The sequence below is a fragment of the Lemur catta genome, chromosome 22 (assembly GCF_020740605.2).
Source record: "Lemur catta isolate mLemCat1 chromosome 22, mLemCat1.pri, whole genome shotgun sequence".
In the NCBI taxonomy this organism is placed as follows: Eukaryota; Metazoa; Chordata; class Mammalia; order Primates; family Lemuridae; genus Lemur; species Lemur catta.
The window spans coordinates 7292327-7317323 of record NC_059149.1 but is presented as its reverse complement, the minus strand read 5'-3'; the positions used below and the strand labels follow the sequence as shown (position 1 = coordinate 7317323).

The 24997-nt window shown below is 34.6% G+C and overlaps 1 protein-coding gene across 1 annotated transcript in view; it reads right to left on the bottom strand.

Moving 5' to 3' along the window:
* ADAM2 (ADAM metallopeptidase domain 2) overlaps nucleotides 1-24928 on the bottom strand; it is a 125726-nt gene extending 100798 nt beyond the window's left edge. The window contains exons 1-8 of the mRNA XM_045535373.1: nucleotides 24739-24928; nucleotides 24265-24341; nucleotides 10829-11105; nucleotides 9346-9608; nucleotides 4345-4650; nucleotides 4070-4136; nucleotides 3912-3988; nucleotides 427-482 (exon numbers count right to left, since the gene is read on the bottom strand). Coding sequence (XP_045391329.1) covers nucleotides 427-482; nucleotides 3912-3988; nucleotides 4070-4136; nucleotides 4345-4650; nucleotides 9346-9608; nucleotides 10829-11105; nucleotides 24265-24341; nucleotides 24739-24928 — 1313 coding nt within the window. The remainder of the gene's footprint in view (nucleotides 1-426; nucleotides 483-3911; nucleotides 3989-4069; nucleotides 4137-4344; nucleotides 4651-9345; nucleotides 9609-10828; nucleotides 11106-24264; nucleotides 24342-24738) is intronic.
* Between the last annotated feature and the right edge of the window lie 69 nt (nucleotides 24929-24997).

Genomic DNA, 24997 nt, shown 5'->3' with positions numbered 1-24997 from the left:
GGCATGTAAACTAATTACAAATTTTTCATGATTCATGTTATTAGATATTAGCATATCTATCTTCTCACATAACAAGAATCTGCTATGATCTTTGAAATAAAAGTTGAAGATAAGGAAACTTAAAAAAAGGCCATGGTATATTTATGTTTTAAGAAAGATAAAATTATCAAAATTCATCCTCCATGAAACCTCTTAGATCACCAAATAGAAATCTGGAGCTACTGGGAACCAGGAAGATGGGAACATACACTGTGAATTCAAGTTATAAATATTTACTGCATAGACTTTTAAGTGTAAAATAATAAATACAAGAAAAATAAGTAAGTATGAACATTTTTGAATGCCAAATAATTACATTCTAGATAATTACAAACAATAATTATAAATAGAACAAAGATAGTTGATAAAATAATGAGGATCACCTACTTTTGCATTAGGTTCAGAATATATGTCTTTCCTTCAATTACAATTTTGTAGGATACCTGCCAGAAGAATACATTAAAAATGCAACAAAAATGAGAAAAATGTTAGGATAACCACCATTTTACATTAATAATTACATTGTAAAATATAATACAATAAAAAGACAAAAATTTAGAATTTAATGTGGATTTATTTTAATAAAATTTTATATTAAAATGTCAGCTTTCATAATAAAAAATGGATGAAAGAACTTGTGTAATTTCTTATTTGTTAATTTTTAAACTTATCCATTAAAACAGAATCTTAAAAATGGATTGTTTTTATCCAATAATTGTGTTAGCTTAATAAAGAATGAGGCCACTGCAAAACTTATGCTTAAATTAGACAGAATATAACTAAATTACTAACTATAAATATATATAGTAGAGCAAAGAATTAACAGAATATAATATATAATATTTATAGGTTTTACAAAATTTGTTCCAGTACCCATTGATTTATTTTATTAATATGAAGATTAAAAAATAGTGTCTGACAAATGGACAATTTAGTCTCTAGAGGTCAATTTGCAGAGTTTTGACATCTTTGCATTGTTGGACCTTCCAATCCAAGAACACGCAATACCTCTATTCATTATTTTCTTTCACCTTGTTTTATTTTCCTCAGTGAGGAGGTTTTTCTTTTCTTTGTTAGATTTATTTACATTTAGATTTTTATGTAGTAGAAATTATATCTTTTTAAAATTACGTTTCACATTTTTTGTTTGCCAGAATAGAAAACTCCTGATTTTTGTATCTTAATCTTGTTTTCAGAGAATTAGCTAAATTATTGTATTAATTCTAATTATCTCTAATTTATTTTGAATTTTATTGTGCATACAATTATTTTATCTGAAAATAATGATACTGTTGTATTTTCCTCTACAGTTATTATGCCTATTTGATATTTTTGTTGTTTGCTTTCTTTATTGCATTGGCTTATTTCCAGGAAAATGGTAAGCAGAAAAAATAATAGTAAGCATCCTTGTCTCTTTCTTGACCTGTAAAAGAAAGCTTTCAATATTTCAACTTTATGTATATTTCTTAAAAGGTATTTGAATTTGTTTTTAAATAAATTTTATTGTGTATATTTAAGGTATACAACACGATGTTATATGTATATAGTAAAATAATTACTATAGTGAAACAAATTAACATATCTATTATCTCACATAACTATGTTTTCACTATGTTTTTCTCCTTGTGGCAAGAGCAGCTATAATCTACTCATTTAGCAAAAATTCTAAATACAATACACCATTATTAACTATAGTACTCATGTTGTACATCATAGCTTTGGATTTATTTCTCCTCTGTGTCTCACTATATCCACTTTTTCATCCCTGTTAATAGTCTTTTATGTTTTTATTCTGTGTTGCCTTAAAGACCATTTTTGCTTGATGGAAGTATGGCTATACAAGCTAAGTGTTGTTTACTGTTTGCTTTGTGTAATTTTTCTTATTTTGTGTTCAGTCTTCTTATTTCTTTATAATTAAGGTATGTCTCTAATAGTCATATTCTTAAATCCAATTCTGAATATCTCTGTTTTCTAATATATTTAATTAAAATCAATTAATTTAATTAAATATCAATTAATTTAAATTTAAATTTTAGTATTATTCCCTACTAGATTGAGATTTATATACTCTTTCTATTATTTTAATGGTTACTATTACAATTTTATATTTCAATGTGTTTTGTTATACATATTCACCACTTTTTCAACAAATCCTGCTTATATGTTAGTTTGTCCTAGTTTCAATTTCTACCTACTGAAGTACATTGTTTTAATTATTTTCTCCTCCTTTAATCTTGAAATTGTTAATACAGTATATGGTAATTTCTGAAGGATATTTTATTTGAGTAAATGATTCTATAATCAGATTTATTTAAAGTCAGAAAATAGAAGCTCTTATTTCAACTTTTTCTCATTCCTGCTGTTGATTTTGAGAGGTCTACTCTTAGTGTATTTATCACTTCAGTACAGATATTCTTTCTTTCATTCATGATTGTCTTTAAGGCATTTCATTTGCTTTGATATTCTGTATTTCACTGATATGCCAAGGTGTTAGTTGACTTTTATTTATTCTGCCTTGGATTGGTGATACCTGACCGGCAGATTCAATTTTTTGAAATCATTTTTCAGTTAATATATGCTCAATATTACCTTTTTTGCCCATTTTTCTCTCTCCTTCAGGAATGCCAATTATTCTATATTAAGCTTCTAATTCTACCCTCCTTGTCCCTTAGCCTTTTATGTGTTTCATCATTTAGTCTTTTCAGCTATCTCTGATCTACTGTTAATTCTTGACTTTTATATTTTCTTACTGTACTTTCCACTTTTGAAAGTTCCATTCAGGTACTTAAAAAGATCTTCTAGTCTTTTTAGGTTGAATCTTCTCTTCTTATAATTTATATTCTTTATTTATTAATTATAATAATTTTAAAGAAACATTGTTTCATATTATATCTGTAGCATTTGTTGAATCAGTAAGTATAATTGCCTCATTGATCCAAAAAATATTCTTAATTCCTTACTACATATCTGCACTATTCTAGACAAGGGGGATACTGACATTAACAAAATTGATAGAGTCAGGTGATTCCAGTTTCAAGATTCTTTGTTTATTTTCTAATTCAGGTAGTATCTCTATAATAATTTTGTAATTAAAAAACTCTCTTAAAATACTGTTAAAAGCCTCATCGTTTTCTTCTATTTAAATAAAGTTTTATAAATAGACATGCATTCCTTTAAAAAAATTTAACCTGTAATCTCAGTATTAAGGTGACAAGTAGATAGTTGCTAAGGAAATATTTGCATTTAAATTACCAGAATATCTTCTACCCAACCAAAAGAAAAATTAAGGTACAATGTCTCAAGAAACATCTCAGTTCTTCAGAAATGATTCCAGAATTTAGTAAAAAAGACAAGAAGCTTTTTAATTCAAAGAAAAAAAGTGGGGGGAGTCATCCTGAACTAAGATGAACTAAAACAACATGAAAAGAACAGTCTTAATCATTAACGTATTTGCAATCAAGATGGAAAAAAATCATTAATATAACATATCGTTAAGTCAGATGATCATTATCCCATATAAGGAAGCTCTAGGCTTACTCAGCAAAAGAAATTTCCCAAAATATACCCTGGTGGGTGAGTGAGAATTTCCAAATGGATCAAGCCAGTAATTATTCAAAGACATCCAGGAAGGAAACATTTAGAAGTAGGGACTTTTTGTAGGGAGTTTTGACATCCAGCATCACTGCATCATTTATTTATATGAAACATTGTAAATCTTGGCTCATTTTCAAAAGGGCTTTTCCACTCATGAAATATTGAGTATAAATAAAAAAATTCAGCAACTGTGCATGGATAAAAATGGCAGGTTAATTTCTCAGGGTCAAATTATTTACATAATTTTTAAATCGTGAACAATGTTAACGGTTATTTACCTCCACTTCAATCTCTTCGCGTACTACTGAATGTGTTTTCACTGGAACTGTAATTTCCACAAGCAGTCTTTCAGAATCTGCAATTTGCAAAATGTTTTATGAGAGCAATACCCAATCGCCTTTAGTTTTCTTCACTGTTTTCTCATCTAAATGCATACTCTGTATTCTATACGCCACCGCTCCTTTCAGTTTTACCACCTTTTCAAATACCCTCAACTCCCGTTTCTTTCCAGGAATTGCAAGAGTTGCGGATTTTTTGTCTGGTCTTGTTTTGGTTTTGTTTTAGAGGGAAAATAGGTATATTGCTTCAGGAACATTGCGTGGGGGCACGATCTGCTATAACCGCGGGTCAGCAGGCCCGAGCCCCGGGTCCCCCTCGGTCTGGGCTCCCCAAGGCTGGAGCGGGGAGGGAGGAGGAGGGTCTGGGACTTACTCTGGCCCGTCCAGAGCCAGCTGAGCCGGCCGAGCGCGCCCAGCAGAAGCAGGACACGCAACATGGCTCCACGTCCCGGTCCCCGCCGGGCAGTGGCAGTTGGCCCGCTGGGGAGCAGTTGGAGCGCGAGGTGACGGCCACCTGGCCGCCTGCCTGCCGGAGGGTGACGCGCCGGCGGCGGCGAGGGTGGGTGCCGCACTCGGGGACGCGAAGGTCCCGGCCCCCACGTCCCCATGTCCCCACGTCTGTCGCAGTCTTGCAGGACAAAGACTGAAGGACTCCCTTAGACCTGAGGATTATTTGAGGCTTTAAAAAAAAAAAAAAAAAAAAAAAGCAGAATCACTTCCAAAAGTCAGAAGCAAAAAGACAGCTGAGGAACAGGAAGACTCATAAGCACTTCTTAAATGAACTTTTCATTGAACACAAAATCAGTAATACATATGCACAGCGCAATCAGCATTCAAGTGAACAAACCAGTGCAATCAGTACCCGGCTGAAGATGTCAAGTAGAGCAGCCAGAGCCCCCAGCCTGCCCCCCTCCCCGCCCCACAGCAATCACGGCCTCTAACAGCCACAGGTTAGTTTTTGTCTGCCCTTGGACTCTGCACAAATAGAACCAACGACCATGAACTCTTTCACGTTTGCATTCTTTTAATATGATGATTGTAAGGTCCATCCATGGCAATAGGTTTGTGTTTTCCTCATTGGTGTATATTACACATTGAATAAATATAACATCATTTGTTTTTCCATTGTGCCATTGATGAACATTGATTTGTGTATAGTTCCAGCTATTAAAACAATATTTGGCTATAAAAATGCCCGTACATGCCTTTTGGTGTACATACGCAGGGATTTCTATTGGGTGTATTTCTAGAATGAAGTTGCTGGATCACAGGGATGTCTTAGTAGGTAATTCCAGAGTTTTCCAGGATTGTGGTACTAATTTACCCTCCCACCAGAAGTGTATCAAAGTTCCATCCAGTTCCTCCATATCAGTGCCCGTGCCTGTTTCCCCTCTCTCTTTCTCTCTCTCTCTCATTTTGGTCATTTTGGTGGACCTGCAGAGGTCTTGCATTTTGGTTTTAATTTGAATTTTCATGGTGGTTAATGAACTTTAGCAAAAATTAGCAGTTTATTGCCATTTCATATAGATTCTTTGGTAAATGCCTGTTTGAGACTTTGGTCAATTTTCTAACTGGGTTGCCTTGTCTCTTTCTTATGTTTAGAACCTATTAATGTATTCAGGATATGACTACTTTGTTGGATATAATGATTGCAAACATCTTGTGTGTTCGGGCTTGCTTTTTCACTTTTAATAGATTTTTGTATATACAATTAGACATATCAGAAGTTTTATTTTATTCCAAATGTTTTTGCATTGTCATGGAATGTATTTCATCATGGATGTTGAATTTTATCATATACTTTTTCTGCACAGATGATGTGATCATATAGTTTTCTACATTTTTTGTTAGTTATTAATTAAAATTATTGATTTTCCACTGTTGGAACAAATTTGTATTCCCAGAATACATGCTATCTGATCATGATATGTTATATTTTGCTGGTTTGATTTGACGATATTTTGCTCTTCCTAAGCAAAATTTTAAATCCATATTAATGAGAAATTTGTAATTTTCTTGTAATGAGCTTGCCAATTTTTGTATCAGAGATATGCTGGCCTCACAAAAGAAATGGCATCCTTTTCTATATTCTTTGAAATAGTTAATGTAATATTGTGAATATTTCTTCTTTTAATGTTTTTCATTAATAGCATTTAGAACTGGAGCAATCAGGATCTGGAGTTTTCTTTGTGAGATGGCTTATCTACTAATGGTTCTAATTTTTAAAAAATATTTAGATATTCTTTCTCCTTACATTTGTTTGAAAAAGTTTTGTTTCTTAAGAAATCTGTCCATTTCTTCTGAGTTGTTGAAATGTATAGGTAAAAATTGTTCAAAACACCCTCGTTTCCTCTGTCATCATTTTAAGGTCTGTAACATCTGTAGATGTTTTTTCATTCTCAATATGGATAATTTGTGATTTCTTTCTTTATTCAAGGTCAGTAGTTTTTGGAGTTTATTGTTTTTATTATCTTTTAAAAGTACTCAGTTTTGGATTTCTTTATTTTTTTCTATTATGTGTTTGTTTTCTGTTTTGATTTTTTTATTGTGTTCATATCCTTTTTTTTTTTACTTTGGATGTAATTTGTTCTAGCTTCTAAGATTGAAAGTTTATATTATTCATTTTTAAACCTTTCTTATGTCTAAAATATGCATTTGAAACTATAAATTTCTATCTATTCCCTGCTTTAACTTCATTACCATTGTATTTTTATGTATTTTATTTGGATATACTTTATTTTCATTAGTGTGGAAGGTATAACATTTTGTAATTTCCATCATGATTTCTTTTTTGCCTGAGTGCTTAGTGGTATGTTATTTAAATTCTATGTATTTGATTATTCTAATTACTTTTTTCTTATTGATATCTAACTTAATTCTATTGTGGTCAGAGATTATATTCTGAATGATTTCAAGTCATTGAAATTCACTGAGAGAAGATTCACTGCCCATTAGACTGCCCATTATAGTGAATATTCTAGGTAAACTTTAAAAGAATGTGGAGCGTTTAGTTGTGGGTTGTATCCTTAGATGTGGGTTGGCATATTTATATGTCAATTAGGTCAAGTTGGATAATAGAGTTTAAAATATTTTATATCCTTATTATTTTGTCTGTTTATTCTTTCAGTATATCCAACTAAGATAATAGATTTTTCTATTATTTGGGTTATATCAACTTTTAATTCTGGTATTTTGAAGATGTTATTTTGTACATACTCATTTAGGAATTTTGAAGATGTTATTTTCTACATACTCATTTAGGAATATTTTATTTTCTTGATGAAGTTTTATTATTTATCTATATTAACATCTTGTAATTAAGTTTATTTTGTCTCACACTTCCATAGCCAGGTTTGTTTTCTTATGGTTAGAATTTGCCTGGGATATATTTTAAAATTCTTTTACTTTAAAAGTATGTCTTGAAGTGTGTGTGTGTGTGTGTGTGTGTGTGTGTGTGAACAGAATACCGATTTTTTTATATTAAGTTTATGTTCCTCACCTACTATTAATAGTAGTTTTCTATTTTTTTCTATCAGATTTTTTTTTTTCTTTTTGGTCTTTTGTTTTTACTTTCTTATGTTCTTTGGATAATTGAAGCCACTTTAATTCCGTTTCATCTATTCACTTTAATTTTTAAATATAACCCTTGTTCTTTTGTTTTTTTAGTAATTAGAGATTATATTATACATCTTCAGCATATTGCATTCTGCATACCACATCATGAACGAAGTAATAACATTGCAGTAAGATGCATTTAGCATAATTATTTTATAACGATACATTTTACATATATACATAAATGTCTAATGTGTTTAGGGCTATTCTAGGTTCACAGAAAAATCCAGTGGAAAATACGGTTTGCAACATAGCCCTACCTCTGCAAACACAGCCTGCCCCTCCATCAACATCCTATGTCCATATGGCACATTTGTTACACTCGATGAACCAACATTGACACGTCATTATAACCAAACCCATAGCTTACATTAGGGTTCACTCTTTGTGTTGTACGTTCTGTGAGTTTTGAGAAGCATGTAATGACATGTATCTACCATTGTAATATCAATAAAAATAATTTCCTTGCTCTATGTCCCACTTATTCTTCCCTTTCTTTCTCCCTCTGAACCCCTGGCAACCACTGATATTTTTTACCATTTCCATAGTTTTGCCTTTTCCAGAATGTATAGTTGGAATCATCAGTACGAACCCTTTTCTGTTTGGCTTCTTTCACTTAGAAATTTAAGGTTCCTACAAGTCTTTTCATGACTTGGTGAGTTATTTTCTTTTAGTGTTGAATACTATTTCACGGTATCAGAGATTGCATGTGTGAGTGTGAGTGTGTGTGTGTGCGTGTATGTGTGTATCTCATAAAATGTGTTGATATTTGGTTTACTTAAATAATTTAAATATGAATTTTTATAAGTCTTATACAGATAAATTCTCAGTTTTAGTTATACTATTTTTTATTTTTGTCTTCATTTTTGAAGTACATTTTTGATGGGCATAAATTCTATTTTGACAATTTTTATTTCAGTACCTTAAACATTTCATTCCAGTGCTTGTTGCCTTCCACTGCGTCTAATAAAAGTTGGATTCTGATTTCTATTACTTCTAGCATCATTCTTACTATTGTTCTGCAGGATGTTTTTTGTCTGCTTGTTTTAAATGATTTCTCTTTATCTTTGTTTATCAGCATCTGATTACAATGTACCCAGATGTGTAATTTCTTTATAGTGTTCATTCTCAGAATTTGAGAAGTTTGCTGTGTCTCTGAGTTTATATCTTTAACCATTTTTAAAAACTCTTAAATATTTTCTTTTCATATATTTTCCCTATCTTACTTCCTCTCTTCCTCATTTTGTGAATCAAATCGTATGTAGATTGGATCATTTTATGTTTTCTCACAGTCTCTGAAATTCTGCTCTACTTTTTTCACAATCCTTTTTCCTTGTTTTAATTTGAATAATTATAGCGATAGCTTGTGCATTAGGAAAATGCAGTCTTTCTGTCTATACTCAGTCTGTCCTGGTGGATACGTTACCGTATCTGGCATAGTGATGGTTCGGGAAGGTAATGATGGCGATCTGGAAGGTTGTGCAGATTCATCGAGCAGATGGATCCCGGCCTCACAAGCACGACCAAAACAATGCAAAAGGCAATCGTGGGAGAGTGATGGAGTGATGTCAGCCAGATGGTAGAATAAGACTTTCCAGCACTTGCCCCCTCACAGAAACAGCAATTTGAACAATGATTCACAGGCAAAAATACCTTGACAAGAGCTAAGGAAACCAGGTGAGTGATTATAGCACCTGAGTATAACACAGAAATAAGAAAAGATACATTGAAGTGAGTAAGAAGGACAGTTTCCCATTACCTGTGTCACCCGTACCCCTAACTCCAGGCAGCACAGTGCGGTGAGAAACACCTTCTGTGTGGGGAAAGTAGAGCGAAGTGAGCACCAGTCTTTGCCTTGGAAAAATCCAAGGCCACGCAGGACCCCGTGGCCCCAGGCTCCAGACTGTGCCCACGGAGTCAGTACATAGGCCCAGCCCAGCACAGCCCGCCCGGCAGCCCCAGGCTTCAGGATGCTGCAGCACCCACTGTCAAAGCCAACCAACAGACAGACAGACAGACTCTCTAAAAGAAAATGATATTTATTCAGCAGTAGCGTTGCAATGAAAATACGTGTGCCATAGTAAGCTGTGTGCTTGTTTACAGAGGTTGAGGTAAAGGGAAGTTTCTAAAGGGGAAACCAGGAGGCTTACATAAGTTGTTTTGATTCTACTGTGCCCACAAGAAACAATAACAAAGGTGGCATCAGTTCCATGCTACACGGGCAAATGCTGCACAGATGTTCTTGCAGGGACACTTTCAGTACAAGGTTATGGTGGTCTTGGGGCAAGGTTGTGGTTTTCTCAGGCTTTTTTGATAGTTCCTGTTATCGGGCACATGTGGGTAAATCCCTCCCTCCAGGGCCTTCCCCAGCTCCACTTAGGGGTTTACATATTGGCTCCACTTGGATTCTGGCAACTTTCACACCTCTGATCTTTGTAGCCCTACCCATCAGGCTGGCTTTTGAAAATCCAGTCTCCAGGAAGATCCTAGTGCCAGGTCAACACCCAAGGATCCCAGCTCCATTCAGGTACCCACGGTGGCATCCCAGGCACCATGCTGGCAGGTACAGACTCAGCCCCCACCTCAGTGCTCTTGGACATAGGTTTCAGGCCCACCAAATGTCAGGCCAACCCCTGCAGTTCTAGGCCCTAGGCCACTTGACATGAACTCAGGGTCTTGGTTGACCCAAAGCGCCAGACTGGCCCAGAGCTGAGGCCAACTCACATGGCACTAGGCTTCAGGCCAGCACCAGTGCCAGAACAGCCCCTACAGCCCCAACTTCCAAGCCAGCACCCACAGACCCAGCCTCCAGCCTCTCACCAGAGCCCAGTTAACACCTGTGGTCTCAAGCACTTGGCTGGCGCTAATGGACTCAGCTTCCAGGCCAGCTTCTGTGGACCCAGACCCCAGGACCACCACTGTGGACCCAGAGTCCAGGCTGGCTTCTCCAGACTCAGGAACCAGGCCTTACCCCACAAACCGAGCTGCTAGGCCAGATCCTGTGTCATCAGGCTCTAGATTATACATGTGACTCCAGGAACCAAGCCAGCACCCACAAACCCAGGCCACTGGCCTGTCCCAGCATGAAGCTTGCCTAAGTGTAAGGCCAGTCCCCATGGCCTCAGGCTCCAGTGTCCCTAGGATCCAGGATCACCCCCAATACACTTTGGTGCTAGGCCAGGCCCTATGGAATGAGGTTTCAGGAACACCCCTGTGAAACCAGGACACAGGCTCATGCTTACCCCGTGCCAGCTCAACACCCATTGCCTTGGGCTCCAGACACACCTTTACAGACCTGAGATTCAGACCTGCTTCCAGAGACTTAGTCCACAGGTCCACTCCAGGGGATCCTGGCACCAGGCTAGCCCTGTTGGACTTAAGATTCATACCCACCCCAGTAGACCCAAACTCTTGGTCCAGCCCAGTGGATCTAAGCTCTAGGCCCAAGGTAATAAGCCTGCCCACCGGCTGACCCAGGCACACAGCCAGCCTGACCAAGGACTCCAGCCGCAAGACTGCCTGCAGACCCCATCAGATGGCCTGCTCAGAATCTCTGGATGGCTGATGGGTGAAGGGTTTACCTTGCCAGAATAAGTCTGCAAATACTAGACTGTATCCCTATTTACTCAAATGTTCAGGCACTAACACACAGCCACAAGAATCATGAACAATCAGGGAAACATGACAACACCAAAGGAAAAAATTAAAGCACCAGTATCTGACACTAAAGAAATGAAAATCTATGAGCTGTCTGCCAAAGAATCAAAAATAATTTTCTTGAAGACATTCAATGAGCTACAAGAGAATACAGATAAATGCCTAAATGAAATCGGGAAAACAATGTACAAAACAAAAGAAGTTCAACAGAGAAATAGAAACCATAAAAAAAAAAACCCAGAATGTGTTTTCGTCATGCTTTTGGTATCATATCTGAGAATTTATTGCTAAATATAAGCTCATGAAGTTTTGCCCTTACTTTTTCTAAGACTGTTATAGTTTTCCCTCTTATATTTAAGTCACTAATCTATTTTGAGTTAATTTTTGTATTAACTCAAATGTATGGTGTGAGGTATACAAATATTTCATTATTTTCCACGTGGACATCTCGTTGTCCCAGCACCATTTGTCAAAGGGACTATTCTTTTCCCATTGTATGTTCTTGACATTCTTACTGAAAATCAATTGGCTGTATGTGCATAAGTTGCTTTTTTTTTTCCTGGACTCTTAGTTCTACTCCACTGTCTATATGTTACATTTTATGCCAGTACCAAGTTGCTTCTATCATGAAAGAGTGTTCAGATCTGTTAGATGTCTCTTCTGCACTAATTGAGATGACTGTGTGCTTTTGTCTTTGTTCCATTAATGTTATATTAATGTAGGTATCATTTCACTTTATTGATAATGTCTTTGGTGTACAAGATTTTTCAGTTTTGATGATGTTCAATTTCTGCTTTTTACTCATACTTTTGGTGTTACATTTGAGAATTTATTGCTAAATACAAGTAATAAATATTTCCTTATTTTAAACAATCCATGCTTTCCTGGGGTGAACCCCACTTTGTCATCCTTTCAGTGTGATCTTAGGTTTGGCCTGACAGACTTTTGTTGAGAATTTTTGCTTCTATGTTTATGAGGGATACTGTTCTGTCATTTTCTTTCCTTGTGAAATATTTATACGGCTTTGATTCCAGGTAATGGTGGGCTTATAGAACGAATTAGAAAGTGTTGCCCCCTCTTCTATGTTTAGGAAGAGTTAGAAAAGGATTAGTGTTAGTTCTTTAGATGTTTGGTAGAATTCATCAGTGAAGCCATTTCATACCGATCTTTCCTTTTGAGGGAGTTTTTTTCTTTTTCTTTTCTTTTTTAGAACTCCTCATTGAACCTCCATCTCAGTCCATTCAGACTGTTATAACAAAGTATCTTAGCCTGGGTAATTTGTAAACATTAGAAAATTTGTTTCTTACATTTCTAGAGCCTGAGAAGTCCAAGATCATGAACCCAGAAGATTTGGTGTCTCGTGATGGCTAGTTCCTCATGGTTGGTAACTTCTTGCAGCATCCTCACATTGCAGAAAGAGCAGAAGCTTTGTGACTATGTGACAGAGGACCTGAGAGGGAAGTGGCTTGTGAATATAATTACAACCTAATTATCTCCCAAGGCCCCACTTCTAAAACATCAGGTTAGGTTTTAACATACAAATTTTGGAGGGACCCACACATTAAAACCATAGCAATCTTTTTATTTATAATAGGTATCTTCAGATCCTGGTTTTATTTTCTTGATTCAGTCTTAGTTTGTGCATCTTTAGGAATTTTTTCACTGTATCTAGGCTGTCTAATATGCTGGTAAACAATGTTTCATTATATTGAGCTGTAAATCTTTTTTATTTCTTTAAGGTTGGTAGCCTTGTCCCCATTTTTATTTCTGATTCCAGCTATTTGTGTCTCTGTGGTTTGTTTTCTTTGTCAGTCTTGCTGCATGTTTATCATTGGTCTTTTCAAAAGACCCAACCTGCAGTTTTACTGATTGTGGTCTGTTGCTTTGCTATTTATACCGAATCTAATCTTTATTATTTCCTTTCTCCTACTAGGTCTAGGTTAAATTTGCTCTTCTTTTCTAACCCCAGAAGGTATAAAATAATGTTATCGATTGAAGATACTTCTCTTTTTAAATATATGATTTACAGCTATATACTTCTTTCTGAGCACTGCTTTTCCACCACACCATAAGTTCTGCTATGCCATATTTTCCTTTGAATTTATATCCAAATATTTTATAATTTACTTGGTGGTTTCTTCTTTGACTCATTGTTCATGTTTATTGCTTAATTTCTACATATTAGTGAATTTCCAGTTTTCTTTCTATTATTAATGTTTAGCTTTGTCCCATTGCAGACAGAGGAGATACTGTGTATGATTTTAAACATTTTAAATTTATTGAAGCTTGTTTTGTGATCTAACAAACATGGTCATAGCACATGTTCTAAGTGTGCTTGAGAAAAAAGTGCGTTCTGTTGTTGCTGGACAGGTAGAGCCTTCTATGACTCTGTCGGGCTGATCTGCCATGTAGTTCAAGTTCTCTATTTCTTTATTGATCTTCTCTCTGGTTGTTCTTTCCATTATGTGGAAGTGGACTACTGAATTTCCAACTATTTTGTAAAGCTGTCTATTTCCCCTGTCAAGTGTGTCAACGTTTGCTGCATGTGTCTTGGGCCTCGTGAGAGGAGCCCCCTGGATCATACCCACCGTCTTCCAGACACCCAAGAAGGTGTGTGATTTTACTGGGAGGCCTGGCTTCTGAGCCACTTCCCCTCGGTCAGAGCAGCTTATTATTCAGCCAGTGTTTGGTCAGAAGTTGTGTTTAAACCTCTAGTGTCTGTGAGGTTTTTGCCCTTTATTGCTGGATTTGTGTGCAGCATGAGGAACATTTTCAAAATTTCCTCATATCTTTTTCTCATATGTCCAGAGTGTGGGGAGCTCAGCCCGTGCATGCAGCCTTTCCAACCCTCAGAGTACAACAATGGAGGATGAATCAAGATTTTTCTAGATAAACAAAAACTGAGAAAGTTTGTTGCGAGTATTCCTGTTCTACAAAAAACACTAAAGGGACTCCTTCAGATTAAAATGAAAGGACACTAGACAGGACACTCAAAGTCATACGGAGAAATAAAGAACAATGGTAAAGATAACTACACAAGTAAACATAAATGCTGGTATTATTTTATTTTTGGTTTGTAACTCCTCTTTTTCTTTACCACTTGATTTAAAAGGCAAATTCCTAAAATAATTATAGATCTATATTATTGAGCACACAATGTGTAAAATGTAATTTACAACAACAACGTAACAAGGAGGAGAGAAAAGCAGAGCTGTATAGAGCAGAGATTTGAGTACTGCCGGGGCTAACTTGGTACTATTCAATCTATATTTTTGTATACTTGAGACTGCTAATATAATCCTCACAGTAACTAGTAAGAAAATAACAAAAACATACCAAATAGCAAAAATTTACAAAAAAGAAAAATAGAAGGAAATCAAAGCAATATCCTAGAAAGTAAAACACAAAAGAACACAGAAAAGAAGGAAATAAACAAACAAAAAGTTATCATAGGACATAGAAAGCAAATAGTAAAATAGCAGAAGTCCTTCAGAAGTAACTATTTTAAATAAAAATGGATCAAACTCTCCTATTAAAAGGAAGATATTGCCAGAAACATAAAACAAACAAACTGAATGACCAAATTATTTACCGTCTAAAAAAAACTAAACTTTTGGACTAAAGACACAAATAGGTTAAAAGTGAAAAAATATAAAGATAGTTCATGTAAACAGGAATCAAAATAGAGCCTGAGTGGCCATCAGACAAAACAGACTTTAAGTAAAAATTGTTACCAGAGGCAAAGAAGGGCATTCTATATTGATGGAAGAGTCAGTTCATCAATAAGATACAACAATTATAAACAAATACCACTTAACAGAACCCAAAAATACATGACATGAAATCTGAAGAGAAAAATAGACACTTCCGCAATAACAGTGGGGAATTTCAGTGCCAATTAGACAAAAGATCAATAAGAATACAGAAGATTTGAACAACACTACACAGTAACTAGATTTAATAACACGTATAGAACACTGCACTCAACAATAGCAGATGACCCATTCTTCTTAAGTATGCATGGAATATTCTCCAGGGTAGACCATACGTTAGGTTGCAAAGAACGTCTCAACAAATTTAAAAATACTGAAGTTATTCCAAGTATTTTCTCTGAACACAATAGAGTAAGACTAAAAATCAAGAAGAGGAGGAAAACTGAAAAATTCACAATAAGTGGAAATTAAACAACACACTCTTGCCAATTATGCCAAAGAAGAAATTACAAGAGAAACTAGAAAATATATAGAGATAAATGAAAATGAAAATACAACACACTAAAACTTACGAATGCTGTGAACACAGTGCTCAGGGAAAAAATCACAGCTATAAATGACTACATAAAAAAGAGTAAATAATAACCTATCTCTCTGCCTTAAAGAACTAAAAAAGGAAGAGCAAAAAGGAGAGACTAATAAAGGTTAGGGCAGAAATAAATAAAATAGAGAACAAAAAATCAATCAGGAGAATCAAAAGCTGATCATTTGAAAACATACTTAGAAAAGGATAAAACTTTAGCTAGACTGACCAAGAAAAAAGAGAGAAACATCTCAAATTATTAAAATTAGAACTTAAAGTGGAACCACACTATCAACCTTATAAACAGAAACAGGATTATAAGAGAAGACTATAAACATTTTTACACTAACATATTCAATAACCTTTATGAAATGGACAAAGTCCTAGAAACAAACTACCAAACCGAATCATGAAGAAACAGAAAATATGAACTGATCTATTACAAAACACAAGATAGGCCAGGCGCGGTGGCTTGCGTCTATAATCCTAGCACTCTGGGAGGCCGAGGTGGGTGGATCGCTCCAGGTCAGGAGTTCGAGACCAACCTGAGCAAGAGCCAGACCCCGTCTCTACTAAAAATAGAAAGAAATTATCTGGCCAACTAAAAATATATATAGAAAAAATTAGCCAGGCATGGTGGTGCATGCCTGTAGTCCCAGCTACTCAGGGGGGCTGAGTCAGGAGGATTGCTTAAGCCCAGAAGTTTGAGGTTGCTGATGCCACAGCACTCACTCTAGCCCGGGCAACAGAGCGAGACTCTGTCTCAAAAAAAAAAAAAAAGATACAAGATAAAAAAATAAATCACAAACTTCATTAAATAAATAAATAAATAAAAGAGATGAAATTAATAATCAAAAATCTCCAATAAGAAAAGCTCAAGCCCAGAAGTCTTCACTGCTGAATTATAGAATTAAAGAATTAAAGACAATTAAAGAATAATTAGTATCACATCTTTACAAACACTTCCAAAAAATAGAAGAGGCAAGGACACTTCTTAATTCATTGTGTGAGATCAGTATTAACTGGACATTCAACACCAAGACCTCATAAGAAAATTACAGAACAATAACTCTTATGAATTATAGATGCAAAAATTCTCAACAGAACACTAATCAAACCTAGAAGGATATTAAGAAGATTATACACCAAGACAAAGTGTTGTGTAAATTATCCCAGGAATTCAAGTACAGCTCAACATGTGAAAATTAGTCAGTGTAATATATCACATTAGTAGAAGGAAAGAAAAAAACAAGATCATCTCAATTGATGCATAAAAGGCATTTAACAAAATCTAACACCTTTTCCACAATTAAAAAAAAAACCACTCAGTAAACTAACAATAGAAGGAATTTCTTAAACATGACAATGAGCATTTATGAAAAACTCACAACTAACATCATACTCAGTGCTGAAAGAACTGGAACCTTTGCTTCCAAGCTCAGGAATAAGACAAGGGTGCCCACTTTACCACTTTTGTTCAACACTGTACTGGAAGTTCTAGCCAGGGAAATGAGGTAAGAAAAACAAAATCCATATATATTGGAAAAGAAAATGTAAACTCTATCTATTCACAAATGATATGATCTTATAAATGAAAAATCCTAAATAACCCACAAAAATAGTATTAGAGCTTAAAAAATTTCAGCAAAATTGCATAATTCAAGATCAACAAACAAAAATTAGCTGTAGTTCTATGTACTAAAATGAACAACCTGAAAAGAAAATTAAGAAAACAGTTCCATTTACAAGAGCATCAAAAAGAAAAAATAAGAATAAATTTAACATAGGAGGTGCAAGAGTTGTCCACTGAAAAGTACAAAGTGTGGCTGAAAGACATCAAAGAAGACCTATGTAAATGGAAAGACATCTCACATTCATGAATAAAAGAGTTAATATTGCTAAGATGGCAGTATAACCAAAGCAATCTTCAGATTCAATGCAATCTCTATCAAAATCTCACGTCAATTTTGCAGAAATGAAAAACCTGATCCTAAATTTTATCTGGAATTTCAAGGAACCTAGAATAGCCAAAACAATCTCACAAAGAAGGAACAAAGTAGAATGTATCACATTTCCCTATTTCAAAACCTACTACAATGAAACAGTCATCAGACTCTATGGTGGGGCATAGGGACAGACATACAGCTCCATGGAAGTGAACAGAGTCCAGAAATAAACTCATAATCTATAGTCTACTGATTTTCAGTGTGGGTGCTAACCCATTCAATGGACAAAAAACAGTCTTTTTGGCAAATGGATCACATGCAAAACATGAAGTTGAACCTTATTTTATACTATATAAAAAAATTAAATCCAATGGAACACAGATCTGTATGTCAGAGCTTCATGTATTTTGATGTTATATTGTTAAGATTAGACATCCATGTTATTACTATAGTTTAGATTTATTCTATATTATGGAATACAAATATTTGTTTCACATTATTCTTTTGAATAGCTATACCTGATTTTTACCAAATAATGTTTGCATGAGCCATATCTTTCCATTCTTTCATTATTAAAATTTCTGCATCCTTAAAGTGTATCATTTGTAAGGAGCATGTGGTTGACAATTTCTTTTTTCAAAGTCTGATACCTTTGTTTTCAATTGTGTATGGGTTACTCTACACGATTTACATAAAAAGATACCATTAAAAAATTAAAATACAAAACAGCCTTTCTAATGATGGCCCATTTTTACTACAGTATATACTATTGCCTTCTAATGGCTAATATTCTAAATTGAAAACCTTCAATGATAAGGATATATATGCACACACATATATAAAATACACAGTACATCTATATATGTAGATAAATGTGTGTGTGTGTGTGTGTGTGGAAAAAGAGAAGGAGACAAAGAGATTCTTAAAAATGAATTAATTAATTTATTTATTTATTTATTTATTTATTTTATAAATAAATTACCCTTGGAAGATTAATGGTCAGGATAAATAAGACTATTAGCTGTGCATGTCAACTTTCAATTTAAAAATCCACATGTAAAATCCAGCATTTGTTTTAATGCTGTCCATGTCAGCTCCTTTTCCTAGAAATAAAAATATAGAGAGAAATTTTATCTGTATGACTAAGCAAGTTAAATTTGCAGTTATTGTGACATATAATATGAATTTGAAGTTATATTAGATTTACCCTCTCCACGGAATTAAGGACACAAAAGTAATGTGAAGGGGATTGCAATTATAATTATAATTATGTGGTCTGTTCATTATGAGACATTTTACAAGGACCAAAAGGATTACATTATTTTAGAACAACAATCAAAATAGAAGAAGAGAGATGATATGTTCAAAATGATGAAAGAAAAAAAAATGCCAACAAAGAATACTGTGCCTGGTAACAAGGAACTTCAAAATGAAGGAGAGATAAAGACTTTCTTAGGCAACCAAAAGCAGAGAGAGTTCATCATCACTAAATCTGGACTTGGCTTTGCTAGAAATGCTAAAGATAGTTCTTCAAGTTGAAACAAAAAGATGCTAAACAGCAATATGAAAGCATGTGGAAATATAATACCTGCTGGTAAAAATAAATATATAGAAAACAGAGAATACTGAAATACTGTAACAGTGTTAGGTAAATCACTTTTAATTCTAATATAAAAGACAAAAGTATTAAAAATAAATGTAATCATAAAAATATGTTAGCCAGGGCACAACATAAAAAGATGTAAGCTGTGACATCAATAACATAAAGCATGTATGAGGCACAGATGGAAAAGCATAGTGTTTTGCTATGTATTTGACATAAAGTTGTTATCATCTGAAAAGACATCATTATAAGTAGTTTTATGTAAGCCACAGTAATAACCAAAACGAAAGTACGTATTGAAGATTCAGAAAACACAAATAGAAAGGAATGAAATCATATCAATCCAAAAAAGTCAATGAAGCACAAAGAAAAATAAGTGAAGAAAGCAGTGACAAAAGAACTACAAGACAGACAAAAAACAATTAACAAAATGGCAATAGTAAGTCCTTCCTTATCAATAATTACTTTAAATGTAAATGAATTAAACTTCCCCAATCAAAAAACCTGGAGTAGCTGAATGGATAAAAATACAACATACAACTATAAATTATATGCTGTCAAAAAGAGACTCACTTCAGATTTAAGGACACATATAGGCTGAAGTGAAAAGATGAAAAAAGTTATTCCATGAAAATTGTAACCAAAGGAAAGCAGGAGTGGCTACACTTTGACAAGGAAAAAAAATGGACTTTCAGACAAAAACTGTCACAAAAGAAAAAGAACATTACATAATGATAAAAAGAAAATATTACAATTATATATATACCTAATTCCAGATTACCTAAATATTTAAAGCAAATATTGGCAGGTCTGAAAAGGACAAATGGACAACAAAGCAATAGCAGTAGGAGGCTTCAATATTCCACGTTCAATAATAGATACAACATCCAGACACAAAAGCAATAAGGATACAACACATTTCAACAACACTAAAGACCAAACAGACTTAACAGACACACACACAACATTCCACCGAAAAGCTCCAAAGTATATACGCTATTCAAGTGCAAGCAGAACATTACCCGGGATAGGCCATGTTAGGTAATATAACAATTCTTAATTAATTTAAATTAAGTTTAAAATTAAGCAACATACTCTTGAGCACCCAATAGGTAACAAAAATAAATAAGAAAAAAAAATTAGAACATGTTTTGAGACAAATGAAAACAAAAACACAGAATATGCAAACTTATGAGATGCAGCAAAAATAGTACTAAGAGGGAAATATTTAGTGACAAATGCCTACATCAAAAAATAACAAAGATCTCAAATAAGCAACCTAACTTTAACACCTTAAAAATGTGGATAAAGAAGAACAAACTAAGCTTAAATTTAGCCAAAGAATAGAAATAATAAAAATTAGAGTGAATTTAAATAAAAGAGAGAATAGAAAACCAATAAGAAAAAAATGAAGCTAAGAGTTGGTTTCTTGAAAAGATTAAATTGACATTTTTGCTAAGAAAAAAGAGAAAAGACTCAAATTTTTAAAACATCAGAAATGGAGCTAAGACATTATAACTGATGTCACAAAAGTAAAAAGGATCAACAAATTTAAAAACTTAAAATAAGTGGATAAGTTTCCAGAAATATACAACCTACCAACACTAAATGATGAGGAAACAGGAAATTATGAACAAAAATATAATTAGCAGGAAGACTGAATCAATAATCAAAAAGTTCCCAACAAAGAAAAAAGCCCAGGACTAAATGCTTCCCTGGTGAATTCTACCAGATATTTAAAGAATGAATACCAGTCCTTCACAATCTCTTCCAAAGAACTGAAGAGGACAAAACACTCAAATTCATTTTATGAAGCCAAAATTACTCTAAAACTGAGGCCAGCAAAGGCACCACAAGAAAAGATAACTACAGGCCAATATCCAGGACGAATATATACACAAAATACCTCAAAAAATGCTAGCAAACTGAAAGCACATTAAAAGCACCAAAACCAAGTGAGATTTATCCCTGCCACATGGATGGTTCAACATACAAAAATCAATTTATGTGATACACCACATTAACAGAATGAAGGATAAGCACTAAATAATTACCTAAATTGAGGTTTAAAAAAGCATTTGACAAAATTAAATGTCCTTTTATGATAAATGCTCTCAACAAACAAGGAATAGAAAGAAATTATCTCAACATAATAAAGGATATATATGAAATTCCCAGAGCTAACACCATATTAAATCATGAAAAAAATAAAATATCAGGAACAAGTCTAGGATGTTGATTCTTGCCATGTCTATTCAAAATAGTACCAGAAGTATTCCTAGAGAAATTGCGCAATTTTAATAGGGATTACACTGAATTGAATCTGTAGATCGTTTTGGGCAGTATAGACATTTTAACAATGTTGACTCTGCCAATCCATGAGCATGGTATGCTTTTCCATCTGTTTACGTCCTCTGCTATTTCCTTCCTCAGTGTTTCATAGTTCTCCCCACAGAGGGAAATAGACAATTTCAAAATCTCAATGCAAGATTCAATCACACATCTGTCCAAAAATAATAGAAAAAAAATATACCAGGACTGCTTAATGGGGGGAGGTCCCATGACCACCACATTCAGTAATTCACTAGAAGAATTCACAAATGTCAAAGACAGTTGCACTAATGGCTATGGTTTGTTGCAGTGAAAGAATACACAGCCAAATCAGCTAGAGAAAAAGATATACTAAGCAGAATCCAGAGGAATCTACAAGCAGTTTTCCAGACTTCTCCTTTCTCAGGAGTAGGGATCACACAGACCATACCTCTTATTTAAATCAAAAAATACTTAGCATTTTAGCCCAGGAAAACCCAGTTGAGACTGAGTCCAAAACTTTTATTGGTAAGCCAGTCATGCAGGCACCCTCTGAAAGTGTGACCAGCCACAATAACCAAAATTCTAGAATCCCACGGTACATGTTCATCATCAGTCACAATGTTTGTACAAACTGAATAGACAAGCTAATAAAGCAGGGTTCAGTGCTTCAGGCATAGAAAACTGCCTATCAGTTAGGACAATGGGGAGCATTACAAAAGCCAAATTCCCAGATGCCAGCCAAAGGTTAGGCTTGCTATGTTAACTTTTTCCCATACAAATATAGGCATAAGAAATTTGCATGACACAGTAAAAAAGAAAACTGCACTCAACAGTTGTATAAGTCATTTTCAAGCACATACAGAATATTTTTAAAAACCTAAACATATACTAAGTTATAAGGCACTTCTCAACAAATTTCAAAAGATTGAAATGAGAGAATATTCTCTAATACAAACAGAATTATTAGAAATGGACAAAAAAAGATTAGAAAGAAGTTCTCAAATTTTGATTTTTAAAGATAGTACTAAATAAGTCATGAATTGGAGAAGAAATCTTAAAGCAAATATTTTAATTGATTTAAAAATATTTAAATATACTTTAGATATATATAAAGAAATGGGATTACTGGGATCATATGGTAGTTCAATTTTTAGCTTTTATATCGAAAGGGTATTTGCACTCATATCATTGCAACATTATTCACAATAATCAAGATATGTAAACAACCTAAGTGTCCATCAACAGATAAATGGATAAAGAAAATGTGGTATACACACATAATGGTATACTGGTCAACCTTTACAAAGGGGGAAGTCTTGTCATTTGGGATAACATGGACGAATCTGGAGAACATTATACTAAGGCAGGAACAGAAAGACAAATACTGCATGATTTCACTTACATGTGAAATCTAATGAAGTTAAACTTATAGAAGTGGCCAGTATAATGTTGGTTCTCAGAGGCTGCTGTTGGTGGGGAGGTAGGGAGTGGGGAGTTGTTGATCAAAGGGTACAAAGTTTCAGATAGACAGGAGGAATAGGTTTTGATATCTATTGTACAGTAGAGTGACAATATTAGGAGAGTAATTTTCAAATGTCTCACTATGAAAAATATTAGGTAAGCAAGGTGATGAATATGCTAATTAGCTTGATTTAATTATGCTAAATTTATAAATACATTTATAACAACATTAAAACATCACATTATACCTTAAATATATAAATTATTATTTTTTCAATTAAAAATTATATTTTTAAATTAAAACCCTAAGAAAGAAATATACATATTAAAACTTGTGAGACATGGAAAAAGCAGGAATTAATGGGAAAACAATCACTCCTCAATTTTTGAATTGGAATAAGAAATATCAATACCTGCTAGCCATGGTATTGACAATTGGAAATTATAACTACAGTTGGCTGTAAAACCAAATTAGAATTAGACATGAATAACATGAAAAAATTGAGAGGGTAGAAGTTAGATAAAATTTAAAGAGACTCTCAAATGATAGATAACAGGTGGATGGATGGATACATAAGTTGATTAGATAGATAGATGATGGATGCATGGGTGGGTGGGTGGATGGATGGATGGATAAGTAGATAAATTGATTGATAGATTAATAGAAGAAATTTATAGTTCTTTTGGAAAATAGTAGAATATTGAGATATTTAAGCTCAAAAACTCTGTATTAGGGAGACTAGTAACTAATTGCCAAGGGATTAATTACATGCAAATTACCAGAATACATTAATGCCAACCAAAAAAACTGAAGTGTAATATTTCTCAAGGAACATGATTTCACTTCCGTAGAAATTGTTCTAGAACTTAGGAGAAAAGGAAGAAGCTATCTAATTAATCTTGAAAAGAAAAAAAAAGTATAGCTCTGATTCAAAAATTGAACTGAAATGGAATCAAATATATCAGTCATAATTATTAAAATATTTGCAATAAAGTAGCCAACGATCAATCCATATCACCAAATCAAATAACCAACCCAGATAGTTAAGTCACCTGAAATCACACCTCCCATATGTAACCGAGGTTGGGGTGGAGAAAGAGAATTCCTAGGTTGAAAGGCTTAGCCGATTTTCTTAGCAATGATTTACAGAGGCTACCTAGGAGGAAGGTAGGTTTCAGTAATTTAGAGTTGGGCTTCTATATCCAGTAGGACGGCATTATATTGCTAATAAGCATTGTTAATCTTGACTCATTTTTAAAAGGGATTTTCCACCTCAGAAAATCTGAACATGAATAGAAAATCCATTAAACGACTGTGGATGGACAACACCAAGTTAACTTAGAAACTACAAGATCAAATGATTTTTAAATTGAAAAAAAGGAGGGGCGGAAATACTCTTACGTTGGATTCAAAACCTTCGCTTTCAAGTGACCTTATTTTCTCGGGAATAGTAATCTGCAAACTGTGTTGTTGAGGATCTGCAAGGAGAAAAATGTATCATAAGAACATTTACCACCTCACAGTTTCCTTCTCTACTCCGACATCTAAACCCCAGGTCTGCAGTCTATGTGCTACCATTTTTTCGCAAACTTCCTCAATCCTTCAGAATCACTTCAAACATACCTCCCTAGCCAGGACGGAAACTGCAGCTGCAACCTGGCGCAGGCCCCTGGGCCACTGCGGTTCCCATCTTCTCTCCTCCCCGCAAGGCCACGGGAATTTGGATGGGGAAGGCGGCAATGACAAGTGGGCTCAGAGTTGCTCAGTTGGAGCCCCACGGAAAGCACGTTCCCCGGGATGACCCGTGTAGGGTGGAGGCAACGGGAGAGGACAGCTGAGGTTCCAGAAAGGGCGGAGGAGGGTTCTTCTACTTACCGTTGTCTGTCCAGAGCCAGCTGAGCAGGAACAGGACGCAGCATGGCCTGACCTCTGGATCCCCGCTGGAGTAAGGGCAGTTGGCGCTGGGGGATGGCGAGCAGTTGGGAGCACGAGGTGACCCCTGCAAGAGGCAGGTGACTGTGAGAGCCCAGGTGGTTGAGGGTCGGTGTGGAGCACTGTGGGACATGGGAGGTCTCAGCCCCTAAGTCCCTTGGAAGGACTCCATTTGTCCTCTATTTGAGACTGAAAAAAAAAT